Source organism: Lepisma saccharinum, chromosome 16, assembly GCF_977018435.1.
Source record: "Lepisma saccharinum chromosome 16, izLepSacc3.1, whole genome shotgun sequence".
Classification (NCBI taxonomy): domain Eukaryota; kingdom Metazoa; phylum Arthropoda; class Insecta; order Zygentoma; family Lepismatidae; genus Lepisma; species Lepisma saccharinum.
Genome location: NC_139244.1, coordinates 18,169,084 through 18,188,197, shown reverse-complemented (window position 1 = coordinate 18,188,197; position 19,114 = coordinate 18,169,084). Strand labels below are relative to the sequence as shown.

At 40.8% G+C, this 19,114-nt stretch overlaps 1 protein-coding gene across 3 annotated transcripts in view; it reads left to right on the top strand.

Annotated features, from left to right (window-relative positions):
- The window catches only part of Myo81F (unconventional myosin 81F), a 333,460-nt gene that overhangs the window by 50,857 nt on the left and 263,489 nt on the right, over positions 1-19,114 (top strand). For 2 of the 3 annotated variants that reach the window (XM_083137796.1, XM_083137797.1), the window contains exon 2: positions 469-575. In XM_083137796.1, coding sequence (XP_082993922.1) covers positions 469-575 — 107 coding nt within the window. Of the gene's footprint in view, positions 1-133; positions 195-468; positions 576-19,114 lie in introns of those variants that run through there. The other variant, XM_083137798.1, reaches the window with a different exon arrangement.

Here is a 19,114-nt window from a genome sequence, read left to right as displayed (position 1 = left end):
AGTGCATAGTGAACTAAATATATTTTGCAAAAAACTCAGAAAGATGACTAAAATGGACTAACAGTTGATAGGGTCAGAAAAAAGAAGAAGAAGAATGTTCAGTGAAAACATACGAAACCATATCCAATAACAGATGGCGTATTGTTTCAAGTGTACATTCAATATTGTTAATTTTACTAACAATACAAACCAAGGTATACATAGTACTATTATAATTTGTGTTTTGATTTAATGTTTTTCTACACGAAACTCAGATTGCTCGAAGACCGTTGCGATCTTACTTTATAAATTGTTATGCACCACGGTCACTCGAATATATTTTTTATTATGGTGAACATTTTCAAAGCTTTGTAAAGACAGGGCAAGTATATGTAGTTAGGCCACTAATTTCTTCTGATAGTGTTTCCATATCTTGATATGTAATCTTGAATTGGGTAAGATTGATGACGATTTTCTCTCTTTTTCTAGGGTGCAGGCCGGAGGATGGGGTTCCTGACATGACAGTCATCTCGGACATTGATGACATAGGAATCAACAAAAACCTGCACATTCGTTACAAGAGGGACCAGATATATGTATCCTTTTTTATTTTACAAGTGCGGACAGGACACGGTAACCTTGTCCGCTTAATTATAATGCCGTATCACTTTTTAGATTTTTAAGTAATCATATCCTCAATTATGTACACTATTTTCTCTTCGCAGTTGATTCTTAGGTGTAAGTGTAGTTCAGACTCGAGAATGTATTTGTGTTTACATCTTAAAATATATACTTACTTCATTCTTATTCCTTTGAACGAACTTGAAATCATAACAATTTATTTAAACAACCTTGAATTTCTGAGCAGTGATGTGCCGTAGACTATACGTTTACGTCTACATGCGTTGTCTACACGTAATCTACGCGTAGATTACATTGGGTTGTAGTTTACATAGACTACGTAGACAATCTAAAGTGCATTAAAATTAATTTTCAAGGGTTTCATGAAAGGAAAGTGACATTTTCAACTATATTGGTTCCTAACGAAATGAAAAGAATCCTACAAGGGTCGTTCAAGGTTGACCGGGATTTTCGTAGGTAAAAAATCGATGAATAGCCGGATCATGATGAAACGTGCGGGTGACGTAATGTATTCCTTCGCGAGTAACTAGCGCCCGGCATGACGTATTTCGCGCATGCGCAGCAGTTGCAGCGAACATGGCGGCAAGCAGTATGTCTGTGGCTGTGGAGCAGCGGTGTGTAATCAAATTTCTCGTGAAGGAGAAAGTGAAACCAGCTGAGATTTTCAGACAATTGTAAGCACAGTATGGTGAACAAACGATGTCGCGGACAAGAGTGTATGAATGGTGTGAGCAGTTTCGCGAAGGACGGGAGCTGGTGACAAATGAAGCGCATGGACACATTCGCCCGACTGCAGTCACACCAGTGAATATTGCACGTATTGAGCAAATGATTCTTGAGAACCGGCGAGTAACAGTGCGGGATATTGCTGCCGAGGTGAATATCAGTGTCGGGAGTGTTGAGACAATCATTCACGACCACTTACGCTTCCGCAAAATCTGTGCAAGGTGGGTTCCCCGCCAGCTGACATTCGATCAGAAGTGGACACACAGGACGGTCTGTGAACAGCTTCTGAATCAGTTTCGAGCAGAAGGTGATGGATTGTTGCAATCCATCATCACGTGTGATGAAACATGGTTGCACAATTCAACCCCAGAGACCAAAAGACGCAGCATGGAGTGGCGGCATAAAGGTTCCCCGCCCCCCAAGAAAAGCAAAACGCAGCCGTCCGCTGGAAAGATCATGGCAAGTGTCTTCTGGGACATGAAGGGCGTTATCCATGTGGATTTTCTGGACAAAGGGAGCACGATTAATGCCCAGTATTACTCCACATTGTTGAGTGGTGCTGTACGAAAGTCCATTCGCAAGAAAAGACCTGGGATGTTGTCTGGAAATGTCATTCTTCTCCATGACAATGCCCGCCCTCACACGGCCAATGTGACAACAACAACTCTGGCCGACATGCGCTGGGGAGTTCTGCCCAATCCCCCCTACAGTCCGGATTTAGCCCCCAGTTATTATCATTTGTTTGCACCCCTTAAAGACTATCTGCGAGGGAAGAAATTCACGACAGACGAAGCACTGCGGAGCGATGTCCTCGAGTGGCTACGACAACAACCAAGTTCTTTCTACGCCAAAGGAATTCGGGAGCTGCCAGAACGATGGCAACGGTGCCTCGGCGCGCACGGAGAATACTTTAAAAAACTGACATAGTTTGGTGTTTCTTCTGCTACCTATTTCCTCTGCAGAAATAAAAGTCCCGGTCAACCTTGAACGACCCTTGTATTTACAAAAAAATTTCTCTTATCTTCTATTATCAACTATGGAGGAAGATAAATACTCGTAGTATTCGAAAAACAACAACAGATAGCAGTAGTGAGGCAAGAGTGGTCTTTTCCCCATAAAACACTAGAATATTGCCTATATTAGGTTTCTTCCTAGGTGAGAAATTGTTCGAATTTGGAAGAAAGAGTATGAAAAGTTATCCTACACATCAGCAACTGATACGCAGTATAATTTTCTTTTAATTCCACGGCCACCTTTGCTAAGTTATCACCTTTCGCCATGTTGTTTACATAGATTACGTAATCTACGTGTATAAAATAATCTACGTGTAGAACATAGACTATCGTTGTTTACGCGTAGACGCACATCACTGGTTCTGAGTGTTCCAACGGCGTAGAAAAACATGCTTTCAATTTTAATTAGTTACCCAGTCATTGCAGGCAGAAGTCTTGAAAGGGTGTATAATTATTGGCGATAACAAAATAGTTTTTCTCCTTTATGCTTGATTTTATCGTGAAGGAAGGAAATGTGGGAGACTACTGTATTTTGCTCCATCTGTTCGATCGTTTTATCCTGATCGTCACGATTAACCTAGATAGGTAAAAGAGCGACGGAAAATAATCTGAGCACGTGCTACTAGGGAGATAATGTTTTGCAGTCGTGTTTTTCTATCAAAGCACACATCTCAGAGTCCTCCAGAGGCATTGGAACTCCCCCTTGTCCTTTGAAACGGATCCTTGCGTCGTGTGCATTGTGCCAAGTTGTGTAATCCTGGTTGCTTTAACTGAAAGGATTGGGCAGTTGATTAAAATTCCAAGTTAACCCTTTTCTGGTTCATTTATATCAACTCCGACAATTTATGCAAAGCTCTGAATATGTGGCAATAACATTGCAAACCAACAAATCATCTATTCATTATTTGCTATAGGCTAATGTGGTGTTTATTAACACTATCAGACTACAATAAGTAGAAGAGCACTTCTGTAGCGATCAACTAAAATGATTTCACTCCGCACACACTCAGAAACCTCGACAGTACTAAGCGTACAACTTGAAAATGGCGCCGTTGCCAGCTAGATGGCACCACGTCCTATGCAACTGCTCCCTACTTCCCGAACGACCCTCGTAGATATCCAATTCGCACGCATAACAGGGAATCCCTTCATTTTGCATTAAAAACAATGCTCTTCTTTATGCGCTCGTGAAGTTTGGACCCTTTTCCGGTGTGAACCGAAGACGACAACCGGATGCTGAAGTATTCGTGACTATCATCCACTTTTTGAACTTCCTGTTTGGAGACCGAAGGAGACTGTATTATTGCTGATGATGGAGTCTTGTATAAACATTTTGTCTCTCCTCTGCCTCATCATCTTTCATGCTGTGAGAAAGTCCTTTAAGCCTCTCCCACCCCCTCCACCATGAGTGTTATCTTAATTCAGGCTTCCTTTTCCGTCGGTGACACCACAGGAGGGCAAAACACTCGGCTCAATCTTGTGCATATGTTTCACTCCCTTTTTCTTCACGGTCTGGTGATGTGTTCAGGGGTGCGTAGGGGGAGGGGTGACCCTTTTTCGAAGGGACTGGTCAAGGTCACCATGGAACCATATGAAATGACAGATAGGAGGAGGGGGCATTGGGAGTGTGGCAGAAGTTTCTGCTTGTGCCATCAATGCTCTGATGGTGTATTATGGGGATCCTCGTTTCCGTCCTCATTTCAGTGTCGTGCCTAGGCTTTTCGAAAGGAGGGAGGTATTTACACATGTTTTTAGTAGTCCGCCCTCATTTTACCATCCGTTCCTGCCTTTGGCGTTCTTTTTCTAGAAATACTTGGCCAAAGGGGAGGGGGTTATAACCTCCACCCACCCCTTGAGCACGCTGTCTGAATGCTCCTGATCGATTTCATTCATCCTCAGTTCAGGACAGTGGCGTAGGAACGTTTTTTTTTTAGTTGGGGGGTATAAAATTCAGCCTTCCATATGTGATATATATATACATACATACATACATACATACATACATACATACATATATATATATATATGGATAGAAGCAAGGAGGGCCAAAAGGGCTAATTAAAAATGAAAGAAGGAGAAAGGAAACGCTCACCAGACAATGGAAAAAATATAATTTTCGCAGTCTATCGCTGCATCTTCGGTGTAAGAAAAAAGACTGAACCGGAAAATATATATATATATATATATATATATATATATATATATATGTGTGTGTGTGTGTGTGTGTGTGTGTGTATGTGTGTTTTCTTATTTATTATCTTAATAGGGGGCCTCCCCGGTGGGGCAGTGGTAGCGTCGTCACCTTGTAATCAAGGGGTTCCGGGTTCGGACCCCCTATAGGTCCAGTCCCAATTAGCCTTACTGTGCATAAACTGGACTTAAAACTCGAACTCAATCAATCAATTATCTTAGTAGGGTTACATTTAAGCCGTAAAATATTTCATTTAGTTCATTATTAATATAAGTAATGGCTTGATGCCCTATATACTAAAAATGCGTGTACAATAAATCTACGTGCAATGAAAATGAGACGATTTTAAATGTTTACATGATTTGTAGAATATTTTGTAGTATCAGACATAGCATATATGAAAATAAATCTGAAGTGAAGGATGTGTGGATATGGAATTGACTGATAGCGGAAAGAGGATGGAGACTTTAATTAATTATATATGGAGAGAGGGTGGGGGAGTACTGTAAACAGAGTGAGAGTTATAATTTATAAACATGTGAACGTATAAGACGGCAGAACTGCGCTTTGCTTGTACCGAGTTTCACCTTCGTTGGGAGTAAATTCCAGGTTACTGCTGCTAGGTACGGGAAGGACTTCTGGCCAAATCTGCTTTTGTTAGGTTTGGGGATTACTAGGTCTCGATCTGACGTTTCTGACACTGATCTCCGAGTGGAGCTTAATCCTATAATACAATGGAAATGGTTTGTTGTTAATAATGTGGAATACCTTATTGAGGTAGATGTAGTGTATTCTTGAGGTGACTGTGTGTATGTTGTAGGTGTTGCGCAATTCTTGGGTATTTTTTTCCTGTGGGCTAATATGAATTGTTCTTAAACAATTGTTTTGGATTGTTTCAAGTTTCTTCAAATGAGTTACTTTACAGTCAAAATTAAGACTAGCATCATACTCGAATACAGGACGAATAAAGGAAAGGTAGAAAATGTCTACTAACATTTATATTGAGATATTTGCTTATTTTTCGAATAGATTTTACGAATAAAATCATTTATTTGGAGGTTAAAATTTAGCTGGGGGTCTATAATGATTCTTAGATACTTTAAATGATTGCTCCAAGTTACCTTCGCGTCATTAAGCGTAAAATCTATCGAGTTAGCCGGAATTCCCTTTCCAGTGTGAAGTACCACGGCTTTGGTCTTTGCAACATTAAGCTTCACGTTGTTGATGTTGTACCAATTTAATACTTTTGGGAATGAGTTTTCCATTTTCTCCTTTACATCCTGGTACGTTTCTCCAACGTGGACGAGAAGGTAGTCATCTGCGTACAGAGTAATCGATAAATCTGAATTTATTAGTGTGATATCGTCAATAAATAGGTTGAATAATTTTGGGTCAAGTATAGAGCCTTGTGGAATGCCCGAGGAGACTTGACTGCTCGGTGGAAAGTGAACATCCTACTTTCGTTGAGATTTTTCTATTCGCGAGAAAACTTTCCATCCAGAGAATTGTTTTGCTATTGAAACCAAATCTGTTCTTTAATTTTTCCATTAGTAACTTGTGATCAACGGTATCGAAGGCTTTGCATACGTCCAGGGAAATTAATCCAACTAGGGAATTGCTTTTTTTGTCCAGTGTCTCGCGCCATTCATTAATTAGACTTAATAATAATTCCAAGGATACATCCTTCCTGAATCCATACTGTCGATCAGTCATCAGATTGTTGACTTTCAGGAAGGTTGTCAGTTGCTTCTCTATTACGTTCTCCATAACTCGGCTTAATGTTCGGGTCAGGGTGGAAAAAAATCATTCTTATTTTTAAAAAAATAATTTTTGATGATTTTTTAAATTTAAATCAGATTTTTTAAATTTAAATCTGATTTTTTAAAATTTAAATCTGATTTTTAAATTTAAATCTGATTTTTTAACTTTAAATCTATTTTTTTTTATTTTCTTAAAAACCACGCTTAAAATTGCTTGTATGGTTTTGGGCACCATACATAAAGATATATGTTTTTTATAGAAAGGCTTTCTCAAGTAGACGGCCCTGTAAAATATTTGAACAGTTTGATTAAATAAAAATTACATATAGGCCTAATGTAATTTTTTCTCTCTGATACTGTATATATGAACCTACAATGGAAATATTTGTTGCGAGAGTTAATGAAACTATAATAAGTTTCAGTAACTTTTCTTTCAGTGAAAATAAAACATTCTGAATATACTATATAATTACAACTTAAAATATTATTCTGTAGCTGAATTTTGTTATTTTTTTTTGATAGGTTTGTAAAATATCAGTTGGCATATTTATTTAGAATTTAATAATAATGACACTATTAACGGTTTAACATGATTAGTATTTTGTATATTATTCTACAGAAAATGTTTGCTATTTTTTGCCCACAAAAATTATTGAATTTTAAATCAAGAGAAATATAAGTGTGTTTACATATTACATTTCCTTTCGTATGAGCTTCACCTCATCAGTACAAATATTTGGTTCCCTTTCTTAGAACCTAATAAACACCATTAAATGATTACAAAGTTAATGTACTTTCAAGAGAAGTGATTCTGATATGTACAACAACCTCATGTACATTATTCTATAAGTTATTTATATATATTGCGATTTATATCAATCCATCTTGGTTTGGGTTAAGAAAATCTGCTTACGCTAGGGTAGGGGAGCCAGATTTGTGGATTGGGGTTATTATAGAGTGCTTCCAGCTCGATGGAAACTGGCCACATTGGAAGGGCGTGTTTATTATGTTGGCGAGGGGCTCCGCTACAAGTGGGGCCAACACCATCGAAGCGCTGTTGGGAATGCCATCCGAACCTTCCGCCTTTTTAACGTTCAATTTGTTAAGAATTTCCAAAAGTTCATCAACCGTAACAGATTTTAATGTGAATTCTTCAATTTGTTCGACAGCAACTGAATTGGGGTCTTCTCTTAGTATATGTACGTATGTCTCAGGAGCGCATATTCTAGGCTATCTGCAAAGCCTGAAGTCTGGAGAATAAAATACCGGAGAAAAATCTATCACAGATTGTAAATAATATTATTCATATCAGTGAAATGATGATGGTGATTCTGGAGTTGGCAATCTGATTTCTTGCGAGTTGGCAACCTGATTTCTTGTGAGTTGGCAACCTGATTTCCTATGAGTTGGCAACCTGATTTCTATTCATAGCCTAGGACCACGTGACATAGTGATATAGCTCAGATCTTGGACTCGGTATACGCCACTGGTATGTCTGAATTGCGGGGATTAACGTGCGTCCGATGATTTGCAGATATTAGAAAAGTGAATATTTAGATAATGAGCTACGTCGAATGAACTTGTTAGGAGGACATTGTCGACTAGTAAATGATTAATTGTCGTTTTTTATTCTCTTCCCGTGATCTTGACACGTTGTCCGTAACGAATTTGCAGAGACTTTAGCCTCATGTCTCAGCTATGTTAACTTGCAAAATCCCTGTATCTTTCTATTGACATTTCCTCAGAATACCTTAAATCTTGCAACTATCTGCTACCCCAACAGCTCTCTTCCATTCATCCTTGCGCAAAACGATCCGTAGGTAGTCGCTGCCATTGTTTACTACGGCTCTGTTCCAGCAATACTGGCGACAATCGTTATAAAATTTCTCGCTCAAACGGACCCTTCTTTCATTTGCGACCCTCTTCTCAAAATTCACAGCAGCTTCGAGTGCTGGTTGCAAACTCAAAAGATTTCGCACTAAAAACCTAGGTAAAGGTAAAGTTCCAAGTGCATATAACACAGTGCCATGAAGGCACATACACGGGATGTGGGGGAAAGGTCATTTTGGAGGCGAAGTGATCAGCATCATACTCCGGCTTCTTTTGCCCTCCAGGATTGCCCCCATGCACCCATTGATATGAGACTGTTGAGCCCCGGAGCTGCTTTATGCGAGGACAATGCGGAATAATTCAGACCTTTATTCACCCACTCCGGGAATCGAACCCGGGTCTCCGCCTGGCAGTCAGACGCCCTAACGACTATACCACCGCGGCTCTAAAAACCTAGTAAAAAGCTAGTGCAATTAGATGCTCTGCTTTGACGTAACGAACATAAAATTGCCTGAAGTCATAGGAGTAATAAGCGACATGTGACAGCAACAAGTGTCGCTTGGAAATGAACGGCAAGCGGCACGTGTTGCTTTGTCGCTTGCGTGGCGTTCGGACTGGGCCGTTTTTTAATAGCGTGCATTGTGTCGCCTCTGTCTGTTGGTAGTGAATTCACAGTGAAAGCTTGCTTATAGACTAAGGGAGATTTCACATCGAACGACACGTGACCCGTAACACGTGTCGCTTCAGGATTTCACCAATCGAACTCAGGTTTGTGCGGCCTGACATGCTCCTACGCTGTGAAACGTTGCTGTTGATTGGCTTGTTCCAAAGCAACATGTGTCGCGTGTCGCTTGTCGCTCCGGTCTGAAATCTCCCTAAAGGCGCGTGTCGCTTTTTGCTTTGGTGCGAAAACCCTGTGTCGCTTGTCGCTTCAACCTGAAAGCTATCTTGTGGAAGTTTCACACCGAAGCGACACGTATAATTCACACCCAAATGACAAGCGACACAATTCCCTTCAGTCTGAAGGATAGCATTCACCCCGCATCCGTGAACAACGGACCGAGGCGACAAGAGACACGTGCAGCTTTTTGTGTGTCTTCTGTTCGAAAAGTTGCATTGACTACTGAAAGTTCGCTTCCAAGCGTCTCGTGTCGCCTGTAACTTTGGTGTGAAGAAATCTTCCTCACAGCAAACTCTTCGAACCGAAGCTGCACGTCTCGCTTGTCGCTTGCTTGTTGTTCTGCTTAGGCCGTTTTCTGGATACCGTATAGACAGTATAGTCGCGAGGGTTGTTATCCGCGCATGCACGATGAATGCTTGCTTATAAACTGAAGTGTCCCTGTCGTTGTTGCTTCAGTGTGATACATCCGTGTCGCTTGTTACATTGAACAAGTCACAGGAGAGAAGCGACAAGCAACATGTTTCGCTTGGATACGAACCCTCAGTAAACGTAACCTTCCGAACGGAAGCACCACGTGTCTCTTGTCGCTTGCGTGTCGCTCAAATTGGGTCGTTTTCTTAATATCGAGCATAGAATCGCCTCGATCTGTTGTACTGCCCGTGCGGTGAATACTTTTATCATAGATGAAACGGAAGGGGATCCTGTCGCTTGTCACTTCTGTGTAACCCCCCATGTGGCTTGTTGCCTGTCGCGTGTTCCTTCCGTCTGAAAGCTCCCTGCGTGTACGATGGATAAAGAGTGGATGGGAGCTAGAAAAGCAAGGCAGATTCTATACATTATCTAGCTATTGATAATCAACAAACTTTATTTGATATACTCATGTTCTTATGATTAAGGAATAATATTTATTTTCACTATAACTACAGTGAACAAAATGATTACTGGTTTAACCCATTTTCGAGAATAATATTTTGTGATGTCTCCCAGTTATAACTTTTGTTGGCAGAATATCCTGCATTACTTTTACGAGACGAGACGGGACGAGACGAGACGGGACGAGACGAGACAGAACCCTTCGAGACGAGACACGAGACGGGACAAACGAACGAATATTTTCGAGACGAGACCACGAGACGAGACGAGACAGACCAAAGTCTCGTCTCGTCTCGTCTCGTGGGCAACACTGATTGCCAACCTTGGTCACACAGTTCCTGAATTGGCAACCTTGGCTACACAGTTCCTGAATTGGCAACCTTGGCCACACAACTCCTGAATTGGCAACCTTGGCCACACAACTCCTGAATTGGCAACCTTTGCCACACAGCTCCTGAATTGGCAACCTTTGCCACACAGCTCCTGAATTGGCAACCTTTGCCACACAGTGCCGATTTTCATTGGCACGCACCATTTCGGATACTAAAAATTACCAATTAATCAGAATGTGATCGATCCATCACCGCCATTGTAGCGAAAGCATTTCCTGTTATTCGCAGTCGAACTCGAAATCCGAACGAAAGGCTATCTTTCCAGGTTGCCACCTCGGGTTTGAACCCGGTGGATACACGTAGTGGTTCGGATCCCACTATAAACTGTAGGTCCAGTCCCGATTAGGCTATCTACGAATAAAGGACTTAAGCCATCAACTCGGACGATATTTGCAAATTATCCAATACAAAACCGCATTTCAGAATGATTGGCTGCACGTAGTACGAAACACAGACTACTCGCAATTGTAAATCGTTTGGCACGCTACAAATATTCTACTTGCATTTTCTCCCTTATATGGAAAAAAAATCACCAAATTTTAGTAGAAGATATATTAATGTAAAAATAACCAAAAATGAGCAAAATCGATGGAGTGTGTGTTTTTTGTTATACAACTTTGAAAATTGAGCACATCGATCACGTGGAAAGTGATAAATATAGCCACATGACCAGATAGTATGTAATATTGACTTTATTTCAATGATATTTTCAGGATTCATTTTTTTGTTAATCTTATCTATTTATATAAACATAGGCATATGCAAGATATTTTCGTATTAGCAGAATTTGTTTGAGCGCCCCGTATAAATTGTGGATTTTACTTTTAAAGGAATTGGACTGATCCTTGTGCTCTTATCAATCACGAAAAAAAACTCTTGGTTACAAGAGATAGTGCTATTCATTGACATCCCCTGCTGTGGTAAAACGATAAAACTCAAGTTGGCATGCCAAGTAATTGACTGTTTACTATTTGGATTGCTCGAGATAAAAAAGTGTGGGTGGGTAAAGCTAAAGGACAAGAGGGAGAGAGAATTGGAGATAAGATATTAAGCGAAAAGGAGAGAAAAGACGAGAATGCGAGCAAATAGAGGAGGAAGGTTAGAAAAGCGAGAACCGGGATAGAGAATAAGAGAGGGGAGAGAAAGCGAAGGTAAAAAAGTGGTGACTGGAGAGAGATGGGGGATACGCGAATCGCAATGTAGAAGGATGAGAAAGAGAGAATAAGAGATAAGTGGGAGAATGAGGGAATATAGAGAAGGAGAGGGATGGAAACATTGAAAATGGGAAAAGTATAGAGAAGGAAGAGGAGGAGAAGGAAAAGAAGAAAGTGACGAGAAAGGAATAAAAAGGAGATGGTAGAAAACGTGAAAATGGGGTAAATGGAAGTCGGGACTTTTTGGTGCTAGACATTTTTCTATCAGTTTTCTCTTTTGCACACCCTTTCACCTCTGACCGCTGATTCACTTTCAGTGACTGTATATGCTGAATGTCTTCCTCATCACTAGCGCTCGGAAGTTGAAGACCTATAAATTGGCAAAAAAAGACCTATAAAAATACCTAAAAATATCAAAAAAGGTCCTAAAAACTGAAAAAAGAACGTATAAATGTGATCCAAATTATTAAATAACTTCAGTTTTAATTACAATTTAATGCATAAAAAAATACAAAATTCAGGTGGTATGGAACACGCAGTCCGAAAAAAAAACAATATGAATGAAATGCATCTTCTTTCAGACATTATATATTTTTTTTAGATTAACATAATTTGAAAAATCATATTTGGCCTAACCACACTAGGGTTACTGAAATACGACTTCGGAAACCTTACCTCAGTTGGGTAAATATATATATACATAATTATTGTATTTCTTTACTACAGAAAGGATGTTTAAGAGGTAATGAACTGATGATGATTCGCATTGAGAATGGGCAGTAAAAACGTAGTCGAAAGAAGGTGAAGTTGCAAAAAAAGCTGTTAAGACCTAAAAAAGGCTGAAAAAGGACCAATAAGCCAAAAAACGCCGAAAAAGGCAAAAAAGGACAAATAAAACCCACCTTTTTCTGGCCTACAATGACCCAAAATGAACATATATTATGTTGGGCCTCGTCTTCGGACACTAGGGAAAAAAAGGATTTTCCCTCAACTTCCGAGCTCTACTCGTCACATAGAAAATGGCTTTGTTAGTGAATACATATCACGGTGATGAAAATGTAACTAATAGGGGATTTTCGTACTTCATAGATTCTGTTCTCAGTTTCTTTCTTGCAATTGTTCGCCATAGAATACCTTCCTTTCGACATGTATCCAAATCAGACACCATGGCTGCTCTGAATATTCACACTCCATCCTTTCGTCGTGATCTAGCTGACATGAAATTTTTATACAAAATAATAAATGGCAAAATCAGAACAGATCTCCTAATCAGTGAATTCTCACTTAGGGTACCCCAAAAGCTAACGCGCAACCTGCAACTCTTCCACAACCCAACCACTAGGCTATCCCTTCTACAACACTCCTTGTTTTACAGGCTCCCAGAAATCTACAACAAACTTCCCCTGAATGTAGATATATTCCTTCCAGAACGTAACTTTTGTATATTACTGACGAAGAACATGTAAATCTATCCCATCTTGTTATTGTTTTTTATCTTTTGTTATTATTTGTTTCTACTTTATGTTGTTTCAGTGTAAAATGGCCAAATAAGACTGTATCTGAAACTCTGAGTAAATAAATAAATAAATAAATAAATAAAATAATAAAGTGTACTGGTTGGCAGTACTCTCTGAAGCAGTGCAAGATCCACGTCCGCGCTGTAAATGATGTGAAGGAACATATTCGTGCACTAGATGTGGAGTAGCCTAAACCTTGGCGCATTTAACTGCATTACACTCTTAATTTCTATAGAGACAATTGTAATACAAAAGTTAACTATACTGCATAAGTACGCTAAGCCCTCATAAATAGCACAATGAGGTGTTAATACATTTGGTCCGGCACTAAAATGTCCTTGACCCGGGGAAAATAGAGAAGAATAGTAAATATAGGAAGAAAATGCAAGAATATGGAAATACAGAAAGGTAGAGAGGAGGAGAGACAGAGAGGGAGGTGAGAATGGGGAAAGATTTACCAACACTGTGGAAATCTGTTAAGAAACACTGCGTCGCTGTTCTTTTGCATCCTTCACACCTACACTTCACCTGTGTTTGTATTTTGATAAGGGATAACATCACAGAGGTGTTGATTCTTGCAATGTAAACACATTGGAGATAGCGAGTGTAGGAAGTTACTTGAAGGACTTCCGCTTACTTTATGCCGCCTGGTGTTGAGTATTTGACTCATAATTTCGCCACGGGTTAGGTCTGGTTTGGACGTTGGTGCTCCCTTGTTTTTGTCACTTCGTCATTTTCATTAGTCATCAGCATCGTCGCGATTAATTAGCTGAAAGGGCGACGTACAGAAAGTAAGTAATAAAAATTGCATAACATGGTAGAAAATGCAGTTTTTCGTGGGTTCGTGGCGTCGAAACTAAGCGTTATTGATCAAAAGATGCCCATGAATGTTGTGGAGTTCTCTTAGAGGCTGGTTGAACGTAAGAGCCGCTCTTTCCTGGGGCATAGCTGGATAAATCGAACCCGGGTCTTCCACGTGGCAGTCAGACGCCCAACTAACTGGACCACCGCGGTCCCCGTGCAGGCATATGGTTCTATGTGGAGATATGGCCCCTATTTGTGGAGGTGATGTGATCAGTACTACGCTCCAACCGCCTCCCCCTCCGTGCTGCCACCAGGGCCCCGGATTATTGACTAGATTTCAGGCCGAAACGACCGCGTCTCACTTGGAAGCGAATTCTCGGTACTCAGTGAAACCTTTCGAACCGAAAAGACACTACAAGCCGCACACATCGCTTGTCGCTCGGACTGGGCCGTTTTCTCAATACCATGTATCGTGTCGCCTCGGTCTTTTTGCGCATGTGCGGTGAATGTTTTTGCTTTAGACTGAATCGACCCGTGTCGCTTCAGCCTGAACGCTCCCAAAGCGAGATTTCACACCGCATCGGTTGACAGGCCGCACAAGACTGCATTCAATTGATGAAATCCTCAAGCGCGTCTTTCCCCCTCAATGCAAACGGCTCCCCCACTCGTTGTTAAGGAGGCTGGGGGTGGCACTGCCCCCCGAAACTACGACTTGAGCTCCCCAAAATTTTCCGTGTCGTGTGTCGCTTGCTACTTCGGTGTGTGAGTTCTCTTAGAGGTTGGTTAAACCTAAGAGCCGCTCTTTCCTGGGGCATAGCTGGATAAATCACACATCCCGGGAATCGAACACTCAACTAACTGGACCACAGCGGCCCCTAACAACACGTGGGTGTGTGTATGTATGTATATATATGTATGTGTGTGTGTGTGTGTATCTATATATATATATATATATATATATATATATATATATATATATATATATATATATATATATATATATATACAGGGTGTTTCCCGGCTGATGATACAAACTTTCAGGGATGATGGAGAAGGACACATGTCGCAATTTGAGATAAGGAACCCTGGCCATGAAACGACTTAGTCGAAAGTTATAAGCGAAAATCCGTGTATGAAGATGTAATACTTTTATTACCTGCACAAGTTTCACAAGCTGCTACATTCACATGAGTTGTTCAAAGTGGCGTCCCCCAGCTTTGCTGCAGGCATGACATCGTCGCACAAAGTTCTGGCGTACCCGTTGGAACAACCGCGGGGTCGTTCGAACAATGTCACAGGCAGCTAGAATTCTTGCTAGGAGATCCTCCTCAGTTTCGACAGGTGTCTCGTAAACAAGACTTTTCACATGACCCCACAACAAGAAATCAAGTGGGGTCAGATCAGGTGACCGAGCTGGCCACGGAACAGCTTGTGAAACTTGTGCATGTAATAAAAGTATTACATCTTCATACACGGATTTTCGCTTATAACTTTCGACTAAGTCGTTTGCGGACCAGGATTTCTTATCTCAAATTGATACATGTGCCCTTCTCCATCATCCCTGAAAGTTTGTATCATCATCCCGGAAAAACCCTGTATGTGTGTGTGTGTGTGTGTGTGTGTGTGTGTGTGTAATTTCTTACATACAATATACCCTGTCTGTCCCCCTGCCTTATAAATCTTTCTGCCGCTTCTATTGATGTCTAACATTATTCTTACATGTACGTACGTCACATTTAATTAGGCCGGTTGTCCACTTTCGGTACGTTTCTTGAATGACTGTTCACTTCTGTGGACGTTAACAAGTCAGAAAGCTCAATTTTATCTCTTCATTCATAATTATTACAAGAATCCCAGGCGGCAGTCTTGAGCTTGGAGATTTCACGCCTAAGTCTCGAGAATTGTCAGTCTAACGAGGCAAATGAGAAATTGTTCTAACGAGCTGCACAGTGGCGCCTCACCCGGCGGGGAGACGAACTAACGAGGATTTCATCTTGAGAATTGCGATGGGTCGAATGGGGAAGGGGATGGAAAAAAGTAATCACGAAGACAAAACACGAACGAAATTAACGCGGTTTAATCATCAGCCTGGCCTTCTCTTCATAAGTGGTTCTGGAACATCTGCTGCCTGGGTTCAGCGCTTAGTAATAATGAGCGGAACAAGACTGTTCGTGAGGAGACACGATCCTGTACACCACGCTCGGGCAACACACCGTATTTTGAATCAGAGCGCTCTCGTATGCACGGGTGGACTGCAGAGCACGCAGCCTTGTGAGAGGAAGGTTTGCGCGAGGCAGGAGGCTTCGTCCGTCGCATTCGTGCAGTGGGAAACCTCTCATCTGATTCATGAGTAACAGCAGAGCCTAGTACTGTAATCATGGCAGAAGAAACAGGAGGTGGTTCCGTGAAAAGGAACGCAACTATTCTTCCTCTGCCGCTCACTGGTTAAGGTGGGGGGCGGAAGTGGCACTGCCCCTCCCCCCCCCGAAACTTCCAAGTGGACTCCCCAAAATTTTCCATGTCTTGGAGGAAGTTTTGCTTTAATATTGAAACAAAAAACTCCAAATTATATATTTAATAAAACTGCATTTATATCACATTCGATTTCATCTTTTGCAGCTATTCGTCTTGATGAGATATAGGGAAAGTTAAATCTAAATAATGTGGTTCATACAAGTATGCCAAATATAGTCTGAATATTTTTTATTTAATAAACGTCGACCCGTGATTTCACTGTTGTATCTTATTGAAATCATTCGAATAACCTCTTGTTTACACATCCACCCACACATATCAAAACTATTAGCTGACTTCCATGGTTGAATATTGTTATCACAGCGCGCTAGGATGCCTGGGGTCCCCTGTTAGAATCCCAACTTGGGCATGGGTGTTCTTCATGAGCACCCCTTTATCATTTTCATATCATCCTCATATTCGCAATTAGCCAAGAAGTGGAAGCATAGCAGCGCAATAAAACTATTACTGTGTGTTAACGAAACTTCATATTTCACATAAATTATGTGTGTTCGATATATTACGTTATTACATATATTATTATTAATGTAGAGTCACTCGGGGGAATACGCCCAACTTTTTTTTGGTGGTTTATAACTTCGCTAAATGAAGGAGTGTCGCAATGAAAAGGATGTAAAATGAAAGCTACATGTTTTGTTATTGTTACCTATAAGTTTTATTACTGTAAGTCTTATAGCAAAAGAACCAGAGAGAAATAAACAGATGAACGTCAATTTCGGCAAATCACCCCGTGTTCAGGGTAAAATGCGCAATACAAGAAAATTGTTGTAATAAAGGAAAATAATACACAGCATTAACTGGAAGATTATTAACGTTTATTTCGTAAACAGAACATAATTTGTACAGACAAGCATAGCGTTTCTAACAACATTTATTTTGATTTTACCATAGCCTCTTTTACTGTTTACATTTGTGAGAAATTGCATTTCACTTTGGACACATGGACGTGAATTTGATACATATTTCTTGCATCCACATACAACAACGAATACACTGGATCCAGTCACATTGTGGTCCTTTCTTATCATAATGCACATAATGCCATAATGAAATGCCCATGGGCATATTACACTTAATTTTTGTGGGCATATCACCCCACAGCTACAAGCAGAAAATTGAATCACTGGGTTGGCAACTCTGAGCACCATGCGGCAGTTTCACTCTGCAGATATGTTTCCCTCACTCTTGATCTTTACACCAAATATAATTCAGTTTCTTTCTCTCTTGGAAATTCTATTGCACACTGTTAATACAGCAACGTGCAAAAAATTATTACCTCAAAAATTGTCTTCTTACCTCATGAAATTAACCCTGAATGGCTTCAGATTCTTCTCACAAGCTCCAAACCTGCTGCCTCGTCTCACCACGGAGGGCGCTTTCAAACAAGAGTCGCAGAATTGTCATAACTAGGTCTCGGAAGTTGAGGAAAAATCCTTTTTTTTCCTAGTGTCCGAAGACGAGGCCCAACATAATATATGTTCATTTTGGGTCATTGTAGCCCAGAAAAAGGTGGGTTTTATTTGTCTTTTTTTTTTTTTTTTGCTTCTTGGTCCTTTTTCAGCCTTTTTTAGGTCTTAACGGCTTTTTTTGCAACTTCACCTTCTTTCGACTATGTTTTTACTGCACATTCTCAATTCGAATCATCATCAGATCATCACCATCACCTCTTAAACATCCTTTCTGTAGTAAATAAGGTTCGCGCTGTAAGTCGGAACTTTCTCTTGTTTTGGAAGCTTTCAACACGGTGTACACGACCAGACAGCACGCGCCTGCAAAGATCTCAAGTCAGATAAGGAGGTGCCGCACATATTCATTTAATATGTAATTAAAACTAAAGTTATTAATTAATTTGGATCACATTTATACGTCCTTTTTTTAATATTTTTAGGTCTTTTTTTTTGGCAATTTATAGGTCTTCAACCTCCAAGCCCTAGTGATGCATATAAAAAGGTAAAGTGCTCCCCTGTGCTTAGCAGCACGCCATGAAGGCGTATAGGGGGTGTGGGGGTAACGCCCTACACATTCTTGATCCGGTCGTGTGTGGGGGGATGTGATTAGCATCACACCCCTGACCGCCTTTACCCCCCCCCCCCCCAGGGTTTCCCCCAGGTACCCATGTTATTCGACGCTGGGTGGTCGCCGGGGCCGCTACCAAAGTTAGAAAAGTTCCCGGATTTGAACCGGCCGGGGATCGAACCCTGGACCTTTAGCATGGTAGTCAGACGCGTTACCGATTGAGCCACCGCGGCCACACGAATTAATACATATATTATTATTAATGTATATAAAACATTAAATTAAATTATCCAACCCCTTCCTTTTCCGCCAAAGACATCAGCCAACTACGTCCCTGAAAGTTAACAAGAATTGTAGCCAGGGAGGAAAATTCGTTCGGCGTGGAGATTCGAACTGGGAATTGGCTACGGCTCCACCGTCCCGACGGAGATATATCATTGACCTTAATTGCAAAGGGGAAAAGGATGTGGTTCCCCCAGAGGCGACAGAGCGGGTAGCCCGAGGTCAGACATCCCACATGCACCGAATTTTATGCAGGGTCATTCCGCTGCAAAGGTCGTCCGTCCCCTGACTGCATCATCCTTTCCAGCGAGCCTAGTTTTAGAAAGTGTCCCATTTTCCACTGTATCTCATAGACTATGTTGGACAACTTCAGAGTCTGTAGATCCCCTCCCCCTTAAAAATGAACATCCTTAATTTGATTGTAGGAAAATTGATTGATTGATTTGGTTTATTTTACTTCGCATTTCAGACACTTTTGGCTAAGATGAGGATGAATGAT